Genomic DNA, 26,197 nt, shown 5'->3' with positions numbered 1-26,197 from the left:
GCGCAGGACTTAAGGAGCCTGGGGCTGATGCCATCAGGTCCTGCTGCCTTCCTCACTTTAATCCTCTTCAGCTCACTCCTCACCTGTGCTGCTGTGACAGTCAGTGGTTGGCAGAGGGACTGTGTGCCGGGGGGATGGGTGAATCCAGGCGAAGTGGGGAGCTGATGGTCCGGGGCAGATAAGCGAAGAGGAACAGATGCAGGGCATTGTCCAGCTGTGGAAGAGGGAGCGTGCAGCTGTGCAGGGGGAGGGGCGGGTGACCGATCAAACCTCAAGAAGTGAGCATTTAAATCATTCACCCACTGTAGATCCCCCTCTGTCTGGGCAGGGGGGATTTTGAAGCCCGAGATGGTTTTCAGGCTCCTCCACACTCCCTGAATGTTCTTTTGCTGCAGCTGCTCCTCCATCCTCCTCTTGTAGCCGGCCTCAGCCTGCCTGATCTTCCTCCTCAGCTCCTTCTGCACAGTCCTCAGCTCCTCCTTGTTCCCTGACCTGAAGGCTCTCTTCTTCTCCTTCAACAGAGCCTTCAGTTCACGGTTAATCCATGGCTTGTTGTTTGGAAAACACCGCACCGTCCGGGAGGGAACAATGTTCTCAAAACAGAAGTTGATGTAGTCCGTGATGCACTCTGTGATGGTGTTGATGTCCTCCCCATGTGGGTCATAAAGCTCAGTCCAGACAGTGGTGCTGAAGCAGTCCCTCAGAGCCTCCTCGCTCTCAGCAGACCACATCCTCACCTCACGGGACACCACAGGCTGCCTGCGCACGATGGGTTCATACACAGGCCTCAGATGTACAAGGTTGTGGTCCGAGCTGCCCAGGGGAGGGAGGGGGGAAGAAGAATAAGCCTCCTTGGTATTGGCAAAAAACAAGTCCAATGTTCTATTCTCTCTGGTGGAGCAGGTAACATACTGGGTGTATGTTGGTAGAACAGAAGAGGGAGAAGCGTGGTTAAAGTCACCAGAGATGAGGAAGAGAGCCTGTGGATGCTGTGTTTGCAGCCTACAAGTGCAGGAGAGCAGTGCTTCACAAGCATCTTCAGCATTGGCAGACGGGGCCACATAGACTGCGATCAAAATCACATGTGAGAACTCCCGGGGCAGATAATATGGCCTCATGCCAATAGCCAATAGTTCAATATCCTTGTTACATAGCTGCTCCCTCACTGTGCAGTGTTCGGGTTTGGACCAGCTCGTGTTCATATACACCGCCAGACCTCCACCTCTTTTCTTCCCGGATTCTCTCGTTCTGTCCGCCCGCAGCAGATGAAAATTGTCCAAACCTACAATAGAGTCTGGCATTTCTGCTGTTAACCAGGTCTCTGTGAAAATCAAGACGCTGCTGTCCCTATAAATCCTCTGGGACCGCATGAGGCTCGCTATTTCCGTCATTTTATTTTGAAGGGACCTCACGTTACCCATGACTACGGCAGGAACCGACTTCCTGTTTGTCCCTCTCTTCTCTCGGAGTTTACGTCCAACCCGTCTGCCTCGTTGCGTTTTCCTTAGGATGTCCGCCGGGATAACGTGACGATCTCCGGGAAAGACAACAGTTCTCCGCAGTTTCATTAGTTCCTCCTTTGTGTAAACGCGGTACGGCGCCGGCCGGGGGGCGGGGCCGGAGCCGGGGGACTCAGAGCCAAAACACATCGCCACGACACGACGAAAACACTCAATCCAGCCGAATAAAGTCAAAACAAGTTAATTTAAAGCGATTCCAGTGCGTGTCCCGATCGTTCGTGAAGTTCCTCTTTCATATAAACGTGTATATAAACGTGTACCGACGACACGCCGTACTTTAGCGCGGCCGGAGGGCGCGGGGGGGGCTGGTGGGCTCGCTCGGAGCTAGCTCACGTCACAACAACACAACGAACGCAACGAAAAACGCTCAAATCCAGCCGAAAAAAGTCAAAAACAATTGAATTTAAAAACTATTCCAGCGCGTGTCCCTATCGTACAGTAAAATAGAAAAAATATACTAACTATATTTACAAAATATAGGAGATAAAGCACAATAAGTGTGAGAAAGAAGAGAGAGCGTTTACACCGGGCTGCCAGCTGTACCAGCGCCTTATGACGTGTATATATATATATCACGAGATATAAATTATAGCAGTCAAATAAGAAAAAGTAAGGAGGGTGTCCACTGTGTTCTAGGACTTCTAGATCCTCCCAAAACCCTCCCAATTTTCTGATCCATTCTCCGGATATATAATCTGACATTCTAGTCAGTGCGTTTGCTTTTTGTTAGCATTGATCAAACATAAACACTCATTAATGTCTTACAGATATAGTGATCAGACTTGAACATTTACACAGTATTTGATTCATATATGTTGACACACTGTTATTCTTTTACAACCAATGTCCTGGAATGTATTAGCTCTGCATGTGCCCAATCACTGTAGATCTGTGCCAGCCAATACAAGTTGATCCCAGTAGAAAAAACTTGTGCTGTTCCATAATTGGACACCATTATCTTCAAAAATGAATGTACTGGTCATTTGGAATCAATTATCTTCAAAATGAATGTACTGGTCATTTGGAATCAATAGAGGTTGTTGATTCTTTAGGAATGTGGGTTTGCTTTGAAAGCGTTTGATGCCATTAACATTGAACGGAAAATGGCCGTAAACCAAAACAATTAGAGAACAAAAATTGATTCAAAATGAATGCTTATATAGTAAATGATGAGGCATATGTTTAGGAGCACATTTTTAATGTTGCAGAAAAATCAACAAACATCTATTCATCAAGTTTTTATTGGACTATTAGCCAATGCAGTAGGATGAAGTGAATTTATTGTACAACTCACCACAAAAGACTAGTAAACACCTTGTGTTAAAGTGGTGTGTTATGTATTTAGTGAATGGTCTGGTTGTGAAAATGTTGACGTCTTTGGGACAATGAAAAAGCTTTGCCATATCATCTTAATACTTTTTTTCAAGTGATATCTACTATGTCACAACCGAAAAAATGAATAGTTAGTTGTTCAGATTCTTTATGGGGCTTTCTATCTTAAGTACTTGTTTATATTTACCAATGCAGAAATAGATCTGTGCTCTCTTGAGTGCGTTTAGAATTCAAGCCATGGTTGGAATTACAAACTCCTGAATAGTGTAGAAACTATTTTATCTTTAACTGTCTCTCAATCAAGCACAGGAGGCTCCTTAATTTTTGCTTTTTCACCACAACTGTAGCTGTAGTCTATCCTGTAGCAGTCTTTCAGTGAGTTTTTTAGTGGGAAAGGTCCTGAAGAGGTCCTGGCACAGTTGTTTTCCAAAGACTGGCCCCCAATAGAACAGAAGAAAACACTACCCTGTCTATTGCCCCTGCTGGCATCCACACTGACTCCATTTATTCTCACACTTCCCGGGTCGAAGGAGTCCAAGAGCCAAAGTCCAGGGTTTCCTCCTCATGACATCCACAGGGAGGCTGGTAAAGGGCTCGCTTCCCTGTGATTGATGGACTAGATCACTCCTGTCTTAACATAGCTCTGCTTGGAAGGTGATCCGCATGATTGTATCAAATTAACAATTAACGACTTCTGTACAGCTGAATAACCCACTGGAATACATCTCTCTTGGTTTGCTCATTTTCACTTTGGTTTAGTTCTACTTTGCATACATACGCTCTTTATTACAATTGTGACAAATTTAGAGACAGAAAATGAGCTTAAAGGATTTATTCTGAATGCATTAAGATGTGGACGAGAAACCAATAGATGGGAATGTCTTAGGACTTTGAATTGGATTAGGTTGAAGCCGTTGGCCAAATATTATTGAGCCAGTGCCAATGAAATCCCTGACACAATTCAATGGAGATGGACAATACATTATTCTTTGGTCTTACAAGAGGACTAAATAGATTGGGTAGCTTCTGTCCAACTGTCAGACTGATCTGTTGCTAAACTCTTTGTAACCATGGGCGACCCTAATGATGCAAAACTTGAGATCAGTGTTGCAAGCCACTGCCTCCATAATGCCATGATGTCAACGCAAATGACCAAAGCAATAGGCATGGGAACTAGCACATCGTAAAACATTAACACAACCACATGGGGTTGGTGCCACTGAGAAATGTCATTAAAGGCTTGTAAATAAACCTTCACTGTTCACCATTTTAAATAATTTGGATCTCAATAGAGACAACAACATTAAATTGCATGCATAAAATGACCCATTGATAATGCTTAAAGTTTACCTTTAAAAAGCACAATGTCCTTTAATTGTGTGACTTTGAAATTAATAAATAAACGTTATGCTTTCAAAGTGGTTTTAAACCTATCCATAGGTGGAGCCACAGTTGTAGCACTGACTACTACTACAATAGTCAACAATCAACAGTTTAGTTGATTGTGACCTCAAACTTGCATCATTGGCTGGAATGTAACGATGTGCAAATCTCACAGTGCAATATTATGAACCTCACTATGAACTCACCTTATTTGGTGCAATATTGTGGGAAGTTTCACGGTATTATCAGGGCCCACAATATTGAGGTTGTGCTTACAATAATAAGCACAATAGCCATGTTATCATGTAATTCATTGTTCAATAATTTGATTCCTAAAGTGCAAAATTCACGTTATGTCAAGAACCTACAATGGGACCAGTTTAGTGTAATAATAATAAAAGAATATAAAAAAAATAACTTATTGCAATAATATAGTCTTAACACGTTCTTGTTCTTTAAACCACTTTGAGCACTTTGACTTAGGACCTACATGTGCTGTTCTCTACAAACAAATGTAATAAATGAAAATAAATTCATTTATGTGCCCCCCAAAAAACCCTGTACAGTTTAATTTATATAAAGCCGTTTTTCCCTGTCTGTATGTTCTGCAGCTCAGTACCTTGTGCTGTTGTAAGGCTGTGGCGTGACAACACTTAGAAAGTGCTTAAAATCAATGCACCTTGTTGGCGGCGGGGAGATCTAAACCAGTGTTAAACCAGCCTTATTTGTTGTTCTTTTCAAACAATGCTCTATCTGCGTGCAGTTTGGTGCGGTTGTTGTTGTTGTTAACGCCATGTGGAAAGTGTGTAGCGTGCAATCATATTCGCTCAAACAGCATCTGTGGCACAATGGATCAGGAGATAAGTCATTTTGATTTGATTTGATTTGAACTCAGAACTAGTATTTTAAATGCAAATGCATGCTGTTTAATACAGAGAGAAGACAACTATATTGTGGCAATTTTCCTATTGCAATATCGTCAATATCGTTACATCCCTAATTTCATACATGCTAACAAGATGTGCCCCTACCTGGCTAAGCTAAAAATCCTAGATCTGCCTCTGCCTTTATCGTGTATTTTTGATGTTTAAGTTAAGACCCCAAATGCAAAATTTATAAAAAATTAGAATTGTATTTTATTTAGTTTTATGCAGCTAAAATCTGGAACAGTCTTCCTGAAGATGTGAGACAGGCTTCTACTCTGACAATGTTCAAATCTAAGCTAAAAACAGTTTTGTTTAGCTGCGCATATGACTGAAAGGATTTTTTCTTTGCACTCTTCTCTTTTGTTTGTGATTTTATTAGTTTAGACAATCAGTTGGATTGATAATTTTTAATTCAGTTAATTTTATTGTATTTCTGTTTCTGTAATTTCTTTGTGATTTGAATGCATTTTTCCTGCTGTGTGAAGCACTTTGAATTGCCTTGTGTATGAAATGTGCTCTACAAATAAACTTGCCTTGCCTTGCCTATTTGTATACTATTACAAATAATAATATTTCCAGCTCTTTTCCTTCTGTATGCATTTCAGCCAGAGCTTTTTGAATGCTATACAGCAAATGTTTATTTTAACTCATTGTCAGTGAGTTAGCCTAAAGGGGGCTATAAAAATGTAGTACGCTAAGTAAGTAGAATATTTAAGATAAGATAAGATAATCCTTTCTTGTCCACACATGGGGAAATTTCGTTGTTTCAACGCAGTAGATACAGGGGGAATGGACAGATAACTTATAGGAAGTTTCAAAAAAACACTCTTGATAGAAGAACTCTTATAAACCAAACAAAAAACTCTAACAAAACTCCTCTCATAACTTAATATATACCGTTTATATATATATATATATATATATATATATATATATATATATATATATATATATATATATAGATTATGACTTAATTTACAGACTAAGACACTATTGTGTAAGTCTTGCTTCTAACGTGTGGATCACTGGACTTAATGACTACAGACCTGTGCCGCTCACGTCTGTAGTCACTCAAGCCATTTGAACGCGTGGTCTCGACCCACATCAAGTCCTTCACCTCCCCCCCTGCTGGACCCCCTGCAGTTCACCTACAGTGCCAACAGGGATATAGACGACGCAATCAACCTGGCACCCCACTTCATCTTGCAGCATCTGGACTCCCCGGAAACCTATGCCAAGATCCTGTGTGTGGACTTCAGCTCTGCATTCAACACCATCCTCCCTGCTCTGCTCCAGGACAAGCTCTCCCAGCTCAACGTGCCTGACTCAACCTGCAGGTGGATCACTGAATTCCTGACAGATCGGAGGCAGTGTGTGCGGCTTGGGAAGAATGTCTCAGACACCTTGACTACCAGCTCAGGATCTCCACAGGGCTGTGTACTTTCTCCTCTGCTCTTCTCCCTGTACACAAACTGCTGCACCTCCAGCCAGTTTGCGGACGACACCACCCTCATCAGGCTCATCTTGGACAGGGATGAGTCTTTCTACAGGAGGGAGGTGGACCGGCTGGTGTCCTGGTGCAGCAGTAACAACCTGGCGTTCAATGCCCAGAAGACAGTGGAGATGATCGTGGACTTCAGGAAAGTCACAGCCCCCCAGCCCCCCCTCACCATGACAGACTCCCCCAGCACCACCGTGGACTCTTTCCGCTTCCTCGGCACCACCATCACCCAGGACCTCAAGTGGGAGCTCACCATCAGCTCCCTCATCAAAAAGGCTCAGCAGAGGATGTACTTCTTGTGGCATCTGAGAAAAGCCAGCGCAGATAATACAATTCTACACGGCCATCATTGAGTCCATCCTCACCTCCTCCATCACCATGTGGTACGCTGAAGCCACAGCCAGGGACAAACAGAGACTACAGTGCAGCAGGGGTCTCGCTACTTACATTCAGGGATGGCTCCCCCGCCATCCTTAAAAGGATTTTGGTGAACTTGGTGATCAATGCAAGACAATACAATAAAACAATGAACAATGAATAAGTCATAACAATAAGCTATCAGATAAAAAAAAAGAATAGAATAAGAATAAAACAGGGACGAACTGGTCGGATCACAGCCGAACCCTTCTCACCCTGGACACAGACTATTTTAGCCCCTCCCCTCAGGCAGGAGGCTACGGTCCATCCGGACCAGAACCTCCCGCCACAAGAAAACTTTCCTTCTGCTGTTGGACTCATGAACATTTCTAAACACCTGCCACTTTAACTACAATTTAATAAATTACTCACTGCATTGTTCACTTTCATGCACTACATCTGTAAATTTAACTGTACATTTTATGTATAGTAAGCCTGTTCTGATTTGTATCCTATAGTAAATTTAAATTGTTTTTCCTTAATTCTTTTTTAAAAATGATCTATGTTTTTTTTTTTTTTTCTCATTGTTGTATGTTGCACAGAATCACCAAAGTAAGTTCACATGTGAATTTTGTTCATTGGTAATGGCAATAAACCTTTTCTGATTCTGATTAATTGATAACTTATTTGACTATATACAGCTATTTTACACTTACCGGTACATTCTTCTGTGGAATTTCAATTGTTTGTGAACTGTCATATCACTCCTGCCAATAAGCTTGATTGAGGTGTAGTGAGGCTCACGTTGGCCACTATCACTCAGGCCAGACTGAGCCCACTAACCACAACAGCTCATTACTCCACCAGCTCAGGGCTTTGATATGGTTAGCTCTGTTAATGCTGACCTAGTTCTGACCCACGGTGCTCCAGGTGAATCAACGGCCCGCTCCATTCAGTCCCAGCAGGATCATAACATCAGTGCAGTCTCCAGACCTCATTCCCACCAAAAACTATGTGTGGTACACATTCCAGACGCTCCTGGGAAAGTGACACAAATGCATTTCAAAATGTGGATTTTTGTTTTGTCTGCATGTTCTGCATTTGATTAGTATTGTTGTTTTGGAGCTATTCAGGCAACTGTAATGCTTTCCACTTGTAACTGCAGAACACATTTATATCAGACTTGTCCCCAGGTCACTTATTCTCAAAATGATTATAAAAATGTTAGTCAAGCTGTTGCCTGTTCTAACGCTTGCCACAAGTACACCATTACACATTTATAATGTCAAGTCACTGAGATGAGTGCTGCAGAAAATGTGGAATCTGCTGTATGTTATACATTCTAATAACATCTGCTTTGAAATTGCTCCATTTAACATGCAATGTCAGAGTTATCTGAGGGCAAGCATCTTATCATTACTATGGGTGGCCACAAGATGAGGTTTTAATATAGTTTACAATAATTGCCACTAATTCGTGAAATTAAGTAGGCATAGACTTAGAAGCTGAATGCATAAAACAGCCTGACTTTAGTCTATTCTTTAGTCTAATTGGCTATTCATCTGATTCCAGAAGCCCGTCTGGGCACCGCCATACGACGTAATCCTTCTTCCGGTTGTATTAGTTAAAATAGGGCTGCTAACCTTGAGAGAAAATAAGTTCTATACAGCCGTTTTTGGGTCGCTCAGGGAATCGGTGCATTATTGACTTTTTTGGTCACGTGAATATTGGACATTTTACACAAATCAATCAATATACTTTATAGCACCTTTTCATGGCAAGACTTTTCCCTTGTTCTCAAACCAACAGAGTGCACGCTGGGCTGGAAGTGCTGATCCGTGCCCAAAAGAGGAAAAAGTGGGCGGAGCGGAATAAGATCAATAGTGGACTATTTAGAGATTAAGACTGTAGTGTAAATCACCATAAACATCACAGCTTACTATTACAATTTATAGAAAATAATCAATTTTTTTAATGGTTTGACTTAAAGTTAGAACTGCTCTGTTCTCTGTGACTTCAGCTCCTCCCCCCTCTCTACTGCTGCCTTTAAGCACTGCTGCTGAGAGGGAGCAGAGGAAGAGTGCTTCTTCCTCATTTCTGACTTAATATCTCATCAAGGATCATTTTCAAATATTTGAGTCTATTATAATCTAAAAAGAATGCATTTTCCACGCTATCGGCGAGTGAATAAAATGTACCAATATTTGACATGTTTTTGCAATGAATATGTTAATTTTAACTAACTTTAGCACATATTGTCTACATGAATATTGATCCTATTACTGTTTGGAGGAGTCTTCTGTATACAGAACACACAGATAGACAACATCCCAGCGCTTGACACTTTCACGCACGGGCTAAGTGCAAAGCCAGGGAAATAGATTCTACACATGTGCACACAATCTCATGGCAGTTTGATCTTGTTCCCACCCTAGTCATTACTGAGGAGAAAGAAATTGGGATCAACTTTTTCTAACCAGTAACACAATACAATGTAACAGGTTATAATGAATCAAATATTTATTTATGTTGCAATATAATTCATTTAAGTCTTACGTAATTCAGTCTTACGCCTGCATTCTGCACCATCTCAGATTCTTACTTCCTCAGTGTCATATGAGTGACACTGACTCTTCTGTACAGTTAATGGGGCATGCCGGGTTCTGTTGGTGCAGTGACAGTATGGCCACATAGGACATGAACAGACTGTTATTTACAGCAGCTCCGCTGAAGAACACACATGAGACACATCACATTTATTGTCCAGGGAGAAAGTGTTTCCTGGTGTACCGTGGACACGTTAATTTCTCGTTAAAGTAGATTTATGCTGGAGATAATGATTACGGTTCGGCCTGTCATGTAGGTTTCCGTCACATATTTATGATGTGTCTCTGGGGTGAGGGGAGAGCTGGAGGTAATATAATTACAGATGACGTCGAGTGTTATCCTTACATTGTGCTGGATGGCAGTGGTGTCTTATAAATGTTTGTTTGATGGGGATCCATTTCCATACACTCAGCCTGGAGTCCCTCAGGACCCAGCTGTGGGTCCCCTTATTTTTCATCTTTTCATCTTACCACAATGTTCACATCTGTAAGTTATAGTGTAAACTCCTAAAGTGTCTCTTGTGCTGAAAATACAATGTGTTGTGACAAAGCATTGTATTTGTCTTTGAAAACAATGTGTGTGTGTGTTTTTTCTAAACTGGGCTTTCTTTTCTGTTTGTAGTATATGCAGTGATCGCCAATGGACAAGTGGAATGTTCCAAAGGTTATAAAAGGCTCAATCTCACACACTGTCAAGGTAGGCTATCATTATATATTACAGTACATTAATCAAAATGATTTTAGCATATCCCATGCTCATTAATGATCCGCAGCATCAGTATAGCGATGACCATGACATGAGCCAGTGTTTGTCTGCAGGATGCGGTGATGCTTGTATGCACTGTCTGTGTCAGAATCAGAATCAGAAAAGGTTTATTGCCATTGTCAATTAACAGAATTCACAAACATAGGAACTTGCTTTGGTGATTCGGTGCAACATAAAACAATGAACAGCGATAAAACAACCTATATAAAATCAAAAAGGGAATGCAACAACAACAACTATTTAAATCTGCTATAGGATAAAGATAAAAATAGGCTTACTATGCACACAAAATATACATCATATTTACAGATGTGGTTAAATTTAAAGATGTAGTGCAGAAAAGTGAACAGTGGAGTGATTGACTGATTCAATTGATAAGACACTTAAGCTACTATAGACACATTCTGGTATTGATGCTGAAAGATCATCTGTGAAAATATTGATACCGTATGACTCTCAGTGACATGAGATACTCTCAGTGAAAGTATTGATATTTGGCCCAGTATTGACACTGAAATAAACTGAAATCCATGCAGGCAACAAAGCAGGTTCCTTAATATACATGATGTCATCAAAGTATTGTGATACTGGTACTAGAGTATCAGTACCAGTATCGTGACTGAAGTATTACAATATTTAGGTGAATCAATATATTTCTTACACCCCGAGTATTCAGTGTATTCTTAATAGCCAATACATAAAATAGCATTTAAAAGTCTGTTTAATTATTTTTTAACTTTATTGTTGTAGAAAGTATCCTCAAGTGCAAAGTGGCCATGTTTCTTCTACAGCCAGAGCCAGTCCAGTATACTATGTGTATCTGCTGATATTAATCATGTCATCAATCATGATGTTAATGCTTGTGATCAACAGTTTGGACACACATACATTTTCATATTATCAAGAAAGAAACCACAACAAGAAAACAGTTTTTATATTTTGTATTTGCAAATGTGAAATTCTATGTTTTTTAATTCATATTATCTTGATTAGGAATGTACAAAGTATATTTTATGCACAAGCACCGAGAAATATGCACATATTTTATTGTATATGCATCTTAATTGACAGAGGAGCTTTTGTTTGGCTTTTGGTATAACACACTTTGTAATGTTATTTTATCAAGGAAGACATTTTTATTTTTATATTACTGTGAACAAGGACACTGTCAGTGTCAACTAGCCAACCATTTTATCTTTGTATTATTCATCCTTTTCATTTGACTGTTTCAAGATGTTTTCCTTCAACTCCTCAGTGTTTATCAGAAAACTTTGGAGTTTGGGCCTGTTCCCTTGCTGTTTCACTGAGGTGGAAACAATACAAAAAGCTGCTTGTGCTAGGGTTGGATCATTACTATTCTAATGTCTAGCTTTATTGTGGCCTCTACATTGATCCGTTTACAACAGTTCAGAGCTTGTCCCATATTCAAAAACAGGCATTATGTTATTATCACTGATTGCTTTTTGACCCATAAGGCCACAGCTACAAGATAAGTCTGCCTTTCAAAGCCTAATACTGCTCCCAGCCTCTTTATCTCCACAAGCTGCTTCTCAGAACTTGCTCATTTCAATTGGCCGTTTGTAGCAGAACTTCCTGGATGAAAGTCCCAGTTGTGGGTGGTAAACTGGAGAGTAATGCCGGGCATATTACTCATAGACCACTTCAAAGAATCACTTTTTGGATATCTTACATAACAAACTTTTGAATCAAGTTAGTCAAAGCTTACAACAAAATCAACATTCAGGCATCTGGGATTTTGCATATTTTAGAACTTGTTCCATGCTCAGTTTTGGAACGGTTAAAATAGTGCATTTAGTGTCCAATGTCAGCTGAATAGTAATGTGTGCAAGGGCAGAAACAAGGTTATTGATTATGGAAATAACTGTCAACTAATCAAATAATTGTTATCTTGACTCTTGACTATACATAGACCAAAACATGATGCTGAGAGTAGAGCTGTATGGATCAGACAAGTAATTACATGAAAACAACGCAGATACCATGTAAATTGAAAAATATACAATAACAATACTTCATCATTATCCTAAAAAATATGAAATTTCCCCATGTGGGACAATAAAGGATTATATTATCTTATCTTATCTTAAAAAGGCATCACGTTAACTTCCAAATTTAGTTAAAAAATAAACAAGCAAACAAAAAAACTCATAATCACAGACCTATCGCTATCTAAACAACTACTCGATCAATGGAAATAATATTTGCTGGATCAATATATTAGCAAAGTAATTGTTAGTTGCAGCCCTAATATGTAAGTTTTTAAATCTTATGGGGGGGAATCACGAAGTTGCATATTAAAAAGCTTGTTATTACATTACAGAAATTAGGAAGATTACGTCTTTTTGATATCTATACCAAATTGCATCAGAAATGCACAAATAAAAGTTTCTGGAGTGCTGCCCTGGCATATGTGCCCATATATATGCCTGGCATATATATGGCACATATGCCAGGCTCCACGTGCAGCCGACTGCAGTGTTGTGAGTTTGAATCCTGGCTCTGACAATTTACTGCATGTCCTCCCTTCTCTCACATTCCCATTTCCTGCTAAGCTGTCCTGTCTAATAAAGCCAAAAAAATATTTGTCTTATGTATTATCATAATACAAAACCTTGAATTTTATCAATGCTAGTAAAATTATTAAATTAAAAATGTCAGATTATCAGTATATATTCTCTATCGTAGTTCAAAAGCGGTTTCATGTATCACTCCCAAGTTACATGTCACTCCCCTTTGGCTGTAATCATATTCCTATAATAGAGTCCATAAATAATTCTGAGCTGTTTATGGGCATGTTATTTTCTACCAAATTTACGTGAAAAGGATCAAGTGAGGTCATGTAGGGTCAAACCTTGCAAATTCAACTGCACCATGTTCACAAATGCCTCTCTCGCTTAGAGCGCTCAAGCATACATTCAAAATACATGCGATGATTTATAGCCATTATGACAGCTTGTCGTGAAAGTGAGTTCCAATCCCAGTCATCCCAGTCATTCCACCAGCAGACTCCCACACCAGCACTAATCTGGGACTCATGCGGACCATGGATTAAAGACCCCATGTGATGAGGACTGAACCTAAAGTTGACCTTATCCATTATTTATGCAGTGCCCATAAATTTTAAAAGTGGAAAAGTTGGTAGTATGGCAAATTTAAATGAAAGCAGAGGTTTTAGATCTCAGCGTTCTAAAGGCCTAAAAGATGAGATAGATACTGTCAACATCTGAGGGAACGCCCACTGTTGGATCACTATTGTAAACAAACCAATCGCTATAATTGAGAAGAGCTGTTCTATCACCCACTTGGTATCTCTTGATGTGTTTGTGCAGTTTTCAATTGTAAAACTCCATATACAGGCCAAGGCCAAAATGCCATTACAGTAAATGAAACTGGAATTCCGTTGTACCTGGAAGTAGCCAAGTAAATGAGATTAAATCATTCAACCTTCCCATACATATAAATGTTCTCTGGATGGGTCTATTAATTGGTGATGTGAGAAAATACTACTTTATTGTTTATGGTCTATAGTATAGAGCATTTAAACTCATTTAGTTTCATTCACCCCCCTTTTCAAATGTATGCAATAAACTTAGTAACACAGACAAACAGAAGAAGAAACAACTGCTCATTAAAGAAAACACAACACCGGGTTATCTGGGTTCACTGGAGTCTATCAGCCCCAATGCCTTTATAAGATCACTTTTTCCAGGCACGAAGAAAACAACCAAACAAGGGCCGATTAATTAGAATTGGAGAAATCTGTGGTGGCAGGCCTGTCGGTTCCAGTCGTCAGAGCAATTGGAAAAGACCTAATGATGTTCTCTTTGTTTAACACAGAAGAACAACAAACTTTGCCTGGTCTCTAGTGTGATTGCATGACTAAGAGGCTCAAGAATGTCCCCCTACGCTCCTGGTTGGCATGTTAACTGGGCAGTGTTTTGGCTTTGTGACTTAGCAGCCTACTCAACTGACCATCAAATGAGGAAAAACATCTATTTATCAATTTATTACAGCAAGAATTGCAATGTCCATTTTTGTGTGTTTTCTTTTCTTTGTTTTTTTTCTTCTTATTTCCAAATATGACTGACTGATACATTATGCACATCATCATTGTTCTTTTGCAACTGTAGCTTTTCACATTCATCGCATTCATGCAGCTGCTCGTTCGGACTAAATGATCTATTGATATGTTCTGTCATCTTTTTAAGTGCAAATGATTTCTGTCTTTTATGTTACATCACATCTGCTCTTGTGGAAAACAGACAACTTTGAATCATCCATGTGAAAAATGCCAAGCAATTTATTATATTATATACTTGTTTGAAGCGGTTCAAAGGCGCTTCAGAATTATTCAAAAAGATGACATTGTGAGTAACATGCGTCTTGTTTTACAGACATAAACGAGTGCATGCTCCCAGGGATCTGCAAGAACGCTGAATGTCTCAACACCAAAGGGAGCTACAGGTGCACGTGCAAACCAGGCTTCATGCTGGACCCGGCCCGTAGCCACTGCATCTGTAAGTACTGAATCAGTGACACTTCATCAAAGGTACTGTTGTGGACTGGTGTGTAACTTATGCTGTGGTGGTGTGATGCTCTGTGCAGCTGACAAGGCGGTGTCAGACCAGAAGGGGCTGTGCTACAGATCGCTGTTTGCCACAACATGCTCCCTGCCTCTGTCTCAGCACATCACAAAACAGATCTGCTGCTGCAGTCGAGTGGGCAAGGCCTGGGGACATGGCTGTGAGCGCTGTCCTCTGCCTGAATCAGGTATGCTCTGCTCAATCCGACATTTAAAACCAGCTTTTCACAGTCGTTTGGAGGACAAATCGGCATGCCACAGACTTAATATTGAAGTAAAAAAAAACATCAGTTGCAGGACAATTCAAGATTACTCAAATATGCATGAATCTGTCAAAATACAGCTTTGAGTAAACTAATTATGAGGAAACACTGTTGTGACATGGTTGAAGGCTCATTAAAGTTGCTGTTTGCATAGTATGTTCCTTTTAAAGCAGGGTACTTGTTTTTCTATTCTATACAAAGAAATATTCTGCCCATTTTGAGTAATTCATTATGACTGTTCAAACCGGATTGATTTTCTTGGACTTCATTTAGAATATGACGAGATCCAGGCCCGTGTCATTTAGCCAAAAATGTGAATGTGTTTGTATATTACTGGCCAGGACACTTTTTCAAGGTAGTCACATGAAATATATATTCCAGATTTTTGAAGGGGAGGTATTCTTGTCCATTTCAGCCAGTATTTTATTTCAATGGGTGTATAAGGAGTATCTGATGTTGTGTGGTCTTCAGTTGGCTGCCTTACAGTACCATTAATAAGGTTTTACATGACTACTGCATTCGTACTTAGATATCGCTCGGTCTGGTTTTATTCCTGTTCCCCTTATTTGTACCATGTACTCGATTGTACCAATGGCATCTTTTCCAATTTAGCTTTGATCGATACATCATCTGTCCTAATGGTCATTCATATTAACTCTAGCCAAATTCTGTAAAAAATCAAAAGGGGCACTAAGGGGGTCTGTCCTGCTTCTTCCAAGGCATGTAAAGCATCTGAACATAGCCTAAATTGTTTGGAGTGGAACGGCACCAGAAACATAACAGTTTTCATATTTTGGAAGCTGCACAACAGTTGGAGTCCGTGTTGTGTTATCGCTGCAGCCCTCAGAGAGAGAAAGAAAGAGAGAGAGAGAGAGAGAGAGAGAGAGAGAGAGAGAGAGAGAGAGAGAGAGAGAGAGAGAGAGAGAGAGGGACCAGTAACAGACAACTGCAGTAAGAAATAGCTTTGGCCAAGTGCAACATGGGAAGTAGTTGTCATCTTTTTTCATTCCGATGTAATCTTCAAAGTCGGTAAGAGAAGCGCTCTGGTTTTATCGTGTCTGTTCTGGCCAGTGATGCGAGGAGCTTGTGATGGATCAGATATCACACACACAGACCTCCGTGGTGTTGCCCCGATTGCAGTGGACTGACACAGCGCCTCTGATTACAAGGGAACGCTGGCTTTTGTACGTCCTGACAAGCAGTTCGAGTCTGGAACAATGCTGCCAGGATTATTACCGACGACGGGGGTAACAAGAGCCCAATGACCCTCATTCCAAATTTACTCTTATTTCCTTAGATGTGGCGGCTGATCGTATATAGCCCCATTTCCCCTTTTACACTTTAAATTCATCATTCAGTAGCCTATCATGTACATTTCCTGCATTTACACAAGAATTTACAGGGACCACATATCTGTCATGACCGATATACTCGTTCCAGACTCCTTCTGGCGCAGAGTTGCAGGTTTCAGGTCAGTGGGAGGACAGGCTGCGTCTCTCTTGTAATGGATTCACCATCACTGAGGTTTGCAGGGCTCACAGACAAAGAAGTGTAGTCCTGATCCTTTTATCTAGCAAGCCAATCCTCCATTAACCCCGCTCTCACACCGTTCTGCTCTGTAAAGTTCAAAGGTCAAGACTGCATTACATGATTCAACGATTCCCTCACCGATACAAAAGCTTTTGCTTTTTTGACTGTAAAGATCTTTGCAGAATTGGTTGCTGGTGGGTTGTGGCGACAGCTCTCTGCTCTGGCAGCTTTATAGTCAGGAGATGAAACCTAATCTTAACATTCACAGGATAAAGCATCAAGTTCACGATATTACACTGCAGCTTATGCCAGTTTTATGAACTTTGGCAGCAATTTGAGACAGAATGAACTGGCATATGTTTTTTTAGCTTCATAGCCAAAAGGGAGGATTATGTTTTCTAGTGTGCTTGACCCCAAAAAAAATGCCCAAAGTCCCACCTTCTGAGGTTTACGTATCTTTCTTTTTATCAGATGTTATTGTTCACAGTGACAAGTAATATAATGAAACATTTCTATAAAATACTTTATTATTCGGGTTTGGTTTTGCTCGCATGTCGATCTTAAAGGTGGAATGGACGATTTTTTTCAGCAAATTTTTTATCACATTTCCTCGTGGCGTGGATAAATCATTTGTCCTGCCACGTATCAATCATAAAACGCACCTACCGCTCACCTGCACCCGCGTCAGGCTCCACGTTTCCGCGTGCCTAAGCGCATGGATCTATCATAATATAGTTCCCTCAGTGTACGGGGCAAAATGAAGACGGAGAAAGACAGTTCGAGCTGACGCAGAAGTGGACAGAAATCTACGGGAGACGAGAGATGCGATGCGCTCCGTTGCGCTAATAAACAAACGCACATGTGTGTTGTATCGGTCCGCACGGGGGAGTGCGCATGCGCACTTTCGCCTGCGTTCTCAAATCGCCGAAAAATCGTCCATACCGCCTTTAATATTTCTTTTTGGATTATCTATTCTTCATGTAACACTGTGTTCTTTGTCTCTGCCGCTGTCTGTCTGGCTCTCTGCAGACCACTTTAAGGAGATCTGTCCGGTGGGTCATGGATACACTTACTCGCGCTCCGACGTGCAGATCTCTCTCCGGCAGCTGGACGATGACGAGCTGCAGAACACGGGGCTGTCGTGGGAGGAGGAGAGCCCCACTTACCCACAGCTCCCCCCCTCCGATCATTACCCCAGTCACCCACATACGCCCCATAGACCGCAGCATCCTGTGCATCCCCAGACACCACATGTGCCACGGCAACCGGCAACACCACACGTGCCATACCCGCCCTTCGTGGACAACATCACTCCTAGACAGACGGATGGTGAGTGTTTTTAGAGTCAATGTAATGAATTCACAAATACTAGTCTGACCTGCCATAAATATAAATAGGAATGGTATAATACAATTTGATACAGGTAACCTAAGCAGGCCAAATAATTATTTTAAAAAGAAAGAAAAAGAAAATTACGACAAACTCAAAGAAACAACTCAAACTACTGTTGCTGGTGCACTGCTTTACATAATTAAAGAAAAACATCAATAGAAATGATTTTTAGACATCCTCAACTGTGTTTAACTAAAAACCCATAAAGGAGCAGTGTAATCACTTTTTGTGCAGCGCGCTCTTCAATGTAGATGTATTGGTCTATCTCTAGATCAGATTATCTTGATAAAAGACTGAAAACATATGAAGCTTTTGTACATACTATATAATTCATACATATACTTACTAAGTCATTTAAATGTAAGAAACACTCAAAAATCATTGCTTCAACTCAGGTTTGTTATTTTATTTGTTCTAAAATAATAATTCATGATCCAAGCAGTTTTGAAAGAAAGGATTTGGAAATATTTCAACTTATCTCTCAGGCCAAATTAATAAATCATTTGGCAATTCATAACACCAATACAACGCTCTGAGAAAATGTTGTATTGTGTTGTGTTCTTAGCATCAATAAGGTAAGGCCTGGTGAATATACAGACCATTTTACTGTAGAAATACACACTTCAGACTGTCAATCTGAAGTTTAAATCCCATAAAATGTGAACTGCGGCCGAAGCGGTTAGTATTTTAATATATCATATATAGTATGGATAAATAATTAGCATAATCATACAAGAAATGGTTTAACTTAAAAACTTGATTTCCATTAACAGGAAGTGTTGTATCTCCATTATTTGTATTGCAGTTTCACATACTCCAGTCCTAATCATGTTATTAAGTGAAACCTGCTACGTATTAGCTTTATGCACACACGCAAATCCATGCTACTCATTCATCAGTTTCTCCTGAATTTCTTAGACGATATTTCTTTCTGATTTAATGGCTTGGAAACACTTTCTTGGCTGGACTTTGAGCTTTTGATTTGTTTAAGGTGGGTTTTCTTACAAATATTTAGGTATTTTTAGCCAAAATATTCCTTGTTTGCGCCTCTTATGACACTGATCGATACAGTGTAACAATGCAAGTCAGTGTGTGTTTTGCAAGCTTTGTTTAAGAAATAAAGGCCTCCAGTAGAGTGACACATGGAAACACAAGCTGTCATGTACGTTGAATGTATTCTGTAGATAAAGTTGTTACTATGAACAGAATGTGAGTGTTTACTTGTAAACTCTCGGCGTCTCTCTTTGCAGATGTGGAAATTCTGATCCCGGTGAGTTCTACTGCTGTCAGGCTGGAGGCACACACGCTTGACATGTTTATCTTTCTGTGATATGCTCTTGCTCTCAGCTGGAAGTGCTGTTCTGATTGCATAACTTATTCAGACCATATTTCACTGCATACACGCACTGAACTAGTAATGACTCACACGACAGGAGCCAGCTTCATTAATATGTAATTTAATCGTTTATATATGTGCTGTTTTCTAGCCAGCTGTTGTGACTGACTCACCACTGAAATATCCAGGTATTTTATTTTTCCTTCATTGATTTATAGACTCACTGAAAGACATGCTCAGTCATTCAGAATTTGAAAGTTGTTGTTTTTTAACTACTCTATTATGATTGCAAGTTATTTTTGATCCTTGTTTTGTTCATCCTGACATATTTTGTCAATGCTTTTACCCCACAATAGTCAAAATATTGACACCCCACACGTCAAAACAGTTTATTCTGGTTATCCAACTTTGTAGAAATAGTTCAGTGTAGAGTGGGTCATTTTAAGCCTCTTTCTGCATTTGTTTGTTTGCAGTCTTTGTCTCCACTCATTCTTTCCTCTTTATAGACTCAACAATCAACATCCAGAAACCAGATTCAAAGGATACAACTTACTCTGGTCCTTCCACAGGTAACCAAAAGCTCAAACGAACACAGTGTCCTTGGTTTGGAAATCCTAAACAGGCTGCATTGTGGCAGGCCACATAAAAACGTCATCTTTTCTATTTTTGGCATATATCAGACATTTTTGCAGGATTAGCCATTGCTAGGAAAGACTTGTGTTGTGCTTGTATTTGACCTTAAATCAGTACGCCAGTTTGGCTTCGACATTCTTCTCAGAGGGAAAAACTATGATCAAGGGTGCATTTTAGAAGAGGATACTGTCCAGCGTGAACCAAAGCCAGGTTAGAAAGTCGGGAAACAGTGGGAGATCAAGTGTCAAGTGTAGCAAAGAAATGTTACGTATATTCTATGACTTTTTGTGTCAACTGCATTCTACTTGACAAAAGCTCTGCAGATCTTAAAGGCTTTTTTGGCACCAAATCTGAGTCGTATTTCCTCGTGGCGTGGACTGCCGATTAGTCCTGCCACGTATCAATCATAGAACGCACCTACTGCTCAGCTGCAGCCTCGTTCTGGCTCGTCCCCATGAGCAGCACGTTTCCCTGTGTCTAAGCACATGGATCTATTGTAATATAGTTCCCTCAGTGTACGGGACAAAATTAAGACAGAGAAAGTCTGTTCGAGCTGGCTCAGAAGAGATGGAAATCTATGAAAGACGAGAGATGCGATGCGATCTGTCGAGCTAATAAATAAACGCACTTTGCTTTTTTTGCGTCCACACGGGGGAGTGCGCATGCGCACTGCCGCCTGAGTTCTAAATCGGCGAAAAATCGTCCATTACGCCTTTAATTCATATAATTGACAATAAATTTGTTTTGGCAGCAGAGAATCAGTCCTTTATCAATCCAAAGGTTTGTAAACTTAAATCCTGTGAAAGGAGGAAGTAGATATTTCAACTGGTACAGACGGCGGAAACTTCCCTAGGTCTCACAAAGCATTTATTTGCGTGTGCGAAGCTTTTTCATACCCTAGCACATGCACACCACTCTCATCCCAAAACATAAAATAGAGATGCACCTGGCTCTTTCTTCTTTTGAATGGTTAATAAAATGTTTTATAATTAGATGAATACAAAGTGGTATGCTTTTACAATATACCATGGTCTGGGAAACACTGTGTAAAGTATTATATTTATTTGAACATTGTGAAGGACACATGCATTCTTTCATTTTATTTTATGTTTGAATACATTTTATGATGATCACAAAACATAGCCCAATCAAATCACACTGAATCCTTAAATCAAATTATGTTTGATTAAGAATTGTCACAATCAGTTTGAGTGATAATAATATATATATATATATATATATATATATATATATATATATATATATATATATATATATATATATATATATATATATGATATACTCCTTATCTGAATAGGTTCTTTGTCAAGGTTTATAGTTAATCATTTTCCCCATGGAGCACAAGAACTTTGTACCACAGACCATTTGGATTGAAAAGACTGGAACACCACCAGTATCAGGCTCTACTGTGTATGACATTTTTTCTCATCGTCCCAGTGTAAACTCTCCTTTGCACCTGTTAGAACATTACTGTCCAGTAAACGTGCCTTTTCATCCAAAACTATGGTTATAAAACAGCAAGACACTCTCAACATGTGCCGAAGGAATGCTCCTTTTATTTTTTTCTCCCCTAAAATTATGTAAGTCTTGGTCAAGGGTTTTGTCCTATGCCCTAAATATTTATTTTAGTGGGAATTGTGTGGTTCTTTTGCAGATGTTGACAAGTGTGCCACCACCCCTAACATTTGTGGTCATGGGAGATGTATCCCTGTGCAAACTGGCCACACCTGCGACTGCAGCCCAGGCTTTAAGCTCAGTGCGCTGCAGACCAACTGTATTGGTAAGCAACAAGGGGAAAGTACACAAAGGCACAGACAAGCTGACACCAGGGGTTCTGTCTTTCATCATCTTATTGGCAAGTCTACAGAACTGTGAGAAATATTCAAGACCCTCAAGAAGTCAGCCTGAGTGGAAAGGATCTGTTTATTTACTTTGACCTGCTTTGACGTCTTCCAACAGTTTACAGCATCCAAAGAGCTGATGCTTAGCCTCATGGTGAAGCTCTCTGCTCGAGGCATAGCTGGGCTCTAGTCCCTGTTTGAGAAAAGCACGTACAGCTCAGAAGCAGGGCTTGGAAAGTGATCAATCTCTGCTGGAGAACTGTAACTTAGAATATTAACACTGCCCATTTATGCATCTGTTTAAGGATTTCTAGGTGTCTATTTTATTATTTTTCTGTTAACATAAATACGTAGGCATAATCAATCAACTTATCTGTACATTAACACATCAATTAAACCTCTGGCAGATTTGTAAAACTCACAATGTATGACTACTCTATGTTGTGCAGATGTGAATGAATGTGATGACGACCCCTGTGAGGGCAAAGGTCGTTGCATCAACAGCTTTGGCTCCTACACTTGCCACTGCTACAGCGGCTACAGTCAGGTCATCACCCAGAACAGGAAGTACTGTCAAGGTGAGCTTCAGCACACTAATGTCACAAAGGAAGCTCCCAACATCTTTGGCCTTTAAGGATCCATTAGTGTACGTCTGTCACCGTTGTTCCTTCTCAAAGTAGCCTGCAATTAATGCTTGTGAACATAATGGTCACTTTCTTTTCCTTTCTCTCTGGTTTTCATTGCACTGGCAGACATTAATGAGTGTAACGTGCCCAATAAGTGTCAGAATGGCAAGTGTGTCAACGCCGAAGGGTCTTACACCTGTGAATGCAACGCTGGATATGCCAGATCCTGGAGAGGCCATTGTGAAGGTAACTACTGTCCTTGCAAATGCTTACAAAATACACTGAATTTGGCTAAAATGTTTATCAGAACGTTCTGAATTAATTAATATGTTTGTTTGTTTTTGTTTGTTTGTATAATTCGGTTAACTTTTTTAATGTGAATGTCTCTTTACCTGTTTTCCCCCGTGCAGATGTGGATGAGTGCCGAGACCCCAGCTCTTGTCCTCACGGTTTATGTGTCAACACTATGGGCTCCTTCCTGTGCCAAGCCTGTGGCCCGGGATTCAGGCCGCTCTATGATAGATGTGTGGGTAAGACAACACCACCATTCGAATGTCCCAGTCCATCTGAGTCAAAACCCATGTACCACAGAACGGAAATATGTCCATCTGAGTCAAAACCCATGTACCACAGAACGGAAATATGCTGGGTTTCCCTCTTCTACCCTAAAAGCTTCCGGATTTTGGTAACACTTACGTCGACCGAGCTACTTATGTTGGTTGGCATAAAAAAAAAACATCCATAGCAACGTTGCAAACACACAAGCTGTTAACGACGTGTCGACATCCCATAATGCAGAACAGTTCTGCTACTGCCACAAAATAAATTAGCTTACACCTTTTTATTGAAAAGGCTCACTGTTTGAGGAGGTGTTTAAGACAAATACAAACTATATTGTTTTACGCTTCAAAATGACTAATGTTTAATGTCTTATGAGTAGGACGACCAAACCACAGTGATGATTGGTACATTGTGCATGGTCAGGCTGAGCCCAGACCTCCGCCCTTTCACTCGTTCACTGTTTCCATTTGTACTTATGTTTTATGTGGACATTTGTATCTGCTTCGTTTGCCAGTAGCCTCTCTTGTTATTGTTGAAACACATAAATGGTGTTATTCTTGATTTTCCAGTTTCAGGATCCAGGCTTTGTGTATAATACCTTGACATGGGAGAGCCCAAATATTGTTTCTGTGGTATTGCATATTATTGCTAGAGAGCTATGGCCAATTAATTACGGTAATACTGTGCCTAACTAGAGCAAATGTTTGTGTCATGACCCGGTTCAGTAAATTCTTACTTAACATCCAGAAGAGTAAAATACCATGTGCTTTAAGGTAACACACCTATAGTTACATAACTGCCTGATTCGTGTTACTTGCCACATCCCCTCTCTCTGACCTTGAGCTCTGCTAATTTGTTTGGAAACCCTAGCTCCCGCAGTGGATTTTCTGGCGATGTGAACACGGCTGCGACTCGGCGCATGCAGGAATGATGGAAAATCTGGTCATCAGCTTCAGCAGAGCTACTGGTTTTAAGAAGTCGTTGTTAAGTGGGCCTGACGCTGATTGAAACACATCTCTGCTCTTGCCTTCTATTTTCGGTGGTCCCATGAATTTGTTGCTTCCAGAGAAAATACTACCTTGGCAAGTTTGGTTTTTACAAATCCTCTTGTGTTATTCCTTCCACTGAAAATGTCTTTTAATAGTCAAACAGAGGAACCAAGCTAAATGAAAGAAACCAATGGAAGGTAAATGTTTTTGCTCGGCAGCTGAAAGACCTATCCTATAGTATCCCTCTGGCACAGCAGGAGTCACATTAAACAGTAGGAGCTGGCTTCCAGGATCTGTCTCAGTCAATTGACAGCAGCACAGTGGTTAGGGCCCAATTGAGCAAATCAGGGATAAGCCTAATTACTGGTGTAAGAGAAAAAACAGCTCCATTGCCTTGTCAGGGTTTATCATAAAGGGCTTAGTGATGCTGAATGATTTCAGAAAGCCAAGCGTCAAGACGCACTGATGGAGCTCTGGCAATACAAAGGCACACAAAACCCATTCTATGTCTCTGTCAGGCATGATCACTGTTGGCTAATTGTCAGGGGAAAGAATTGGGCCTCATTTATATCCAAGTCCATCTGACCCATTAGGCTACAGTCTTCAGTAAAATAACAACAACAAGTAAATTACATTTAAGATTTTACATAACATTTTTGCCCCAAGTTGGACATTTTGGTGACATATATGACAGATAGGTCATATAATAATAGATAGGTTGAGATAATTCCACAACCGTTACTTCCCATTGTTTCCAGTTAGCTCGCGCTGCTAAGTTGCTAAGGCATATTTTAATACATAACAGGGAAATGCATTGTTGGGAAAGTACTTGGCTGAAGTCTTCATCGCTCCACACTTGCTGGAAGTGCGGAGAGAAGCCCGCGGTGAAGTCCAGATGAAAACATCTTAAAAATTTAGACACCCTGCACACTTCAGCGGCTTGTCGTGAACGCACATTTAAGTGCACAAGCGGTTAAGCGGGTATTGGGACAGAGCCTTATTTTTCAAATTGGCCTCACAAACTTCAACTTAATGGAAGTAAAACTATGATGAATATTTACCACAGGTGCTATACAACCAAACTAAGTCATATAGACTTGAACTGAAAATGTTTTTCTGGATGAGCAAAGGCTACATACAGTTGGGAGCACTCGTACGCACAGAAATTATCCAAGTATTATTACGCTTATATTGCAACCAAAAAAATAAAACATTTTTTCAGAAATGTTTACTAAAAGCGTGACCAGGTGTGATATAGAGCAAAGGGATTGTCTGCTTTAACAGGCTGTCCCAGGCCCAGTGCCTCTATATGGGCCAATATAACCCCCATGACTAGAGGCTCGACTCTGTCCGAAACCCAAAACAAAAAATGTGGTAAAAACAATAAAAGGCCTGGTTTATTTCAATAAGTTGGGGACTTAAATATTCTCCCACTGAGTACGTTCATATTATATTTCTGTAAAACAGCAGTTGTTGGAGCCTATCCCAGTGACTTTGGGCCTTGGGCGGGGACACCCTGGACAGGGGCCAGCTCGTCTGTTCACTTTTAGTTTTTTTTTTTTTTTCATCGCATGTCCTGTCAAGTTATATATGGACGTTAAGAGGCTGTTTCTTTGAAAATAATATTTTTATGTAAATAAATATGAGTAACATGACTGAGGGCCTATATATGCACTGGACAAACAGTATAGACACATGAAAGGTGTAATCTCTCAAATGCTGAATGAGATATGCTCACCACCAGGTACTATTTTATTGACTGATTTTAATTCTATTCAAGCAATGAATAGATTTTACGAGTCTTTTCTCTTTACAGCTTTGGAGTACTTTGTTTCCCCTTGTGCTATTTCAACATCTTTAACATGGCATGTTCCTTCCCTTTTATAATGCCTCTAATTCGCATTATTAAAATAATTTCACTTTCCTTTCCTTCATTCTTCACACCTTCACTTGACCTATAAAACTGTTAACACCGATAGATTCCACTATAAAACATTGTTTCAGCACAAAG

At 40.3% G+C, this 26,197-nt stretch overlaps 1 protein-coding gene across 1 annotated transcript in view; it reads left to right on the top strand.

Moving 5' to 3' along the window:
* LOC140370501 (latent-transforming growth factor beta-binding protein 2-like) overlaps nt 1–26,197 on the top strand; it is a 108,747-nt gene that overhangs the window by 62,202 nt on the left and 20,348 nt on the right. The window contains exons 9-19 of the mRNA XM_072457666.1: nt 10,248–10,322; nt 14,807–14,929; nt 15,018–15,182; nt 17,817–18,116; nt 19,430–19,449; nt 19,667–19,703; nt 20,022–20,084; nt 21,824–21,949; nt 22,460–22,588; nt 22,763–22,882; nt 23,047–23,166. Coding sequence (XP_072313767.1) covers nt 10,248–10,322; nt 14,807–14,929; nt 15,018–15,182; nt 17,817–18,116; nt 19,430–19,449; nt 19,667–19,703; nt 20,022–20,084; nt 21,824–21,949; nt 22,460–22,588; nt 22,763–22,882; nt 23,047–23,166 — 1,278 coding nt within the window. The remainder of the gene's footprint in view (nt 1–10,247; nt 10,323–14,806; nt 14,930–15,017; nt 15,183–17,816; nt 18,117–19,429; nt 19,450–19,666; nt 19,704–20,021; nt 20,085–21,823; nt 21,950–22,459; nt 22,589–22,762; nt 22,883–23,046; nt 23,167–26,197) is intronic.

Source organism: Eucyclogobius newberryi, unplaced genomic scaffold (assembly GCF_026437365.1).
Source record: "Eucyclogobius newberryi isolate DKJ021-1_F unplaced genomic scaffold, fEucNew1.0.hap1 SCAF_21, whole genome shotgun sequence".
Taxonomy (NCBI): Eukaryota; Metazoa; Chordata; class Actinopteri; order Gobiiformes; family Gobiidae; genus Eucyclogobius; species Eucyclogobius newberryi.
This window is presented reverse-complemented; position numbering and strand designations above follow the sequence as displayed.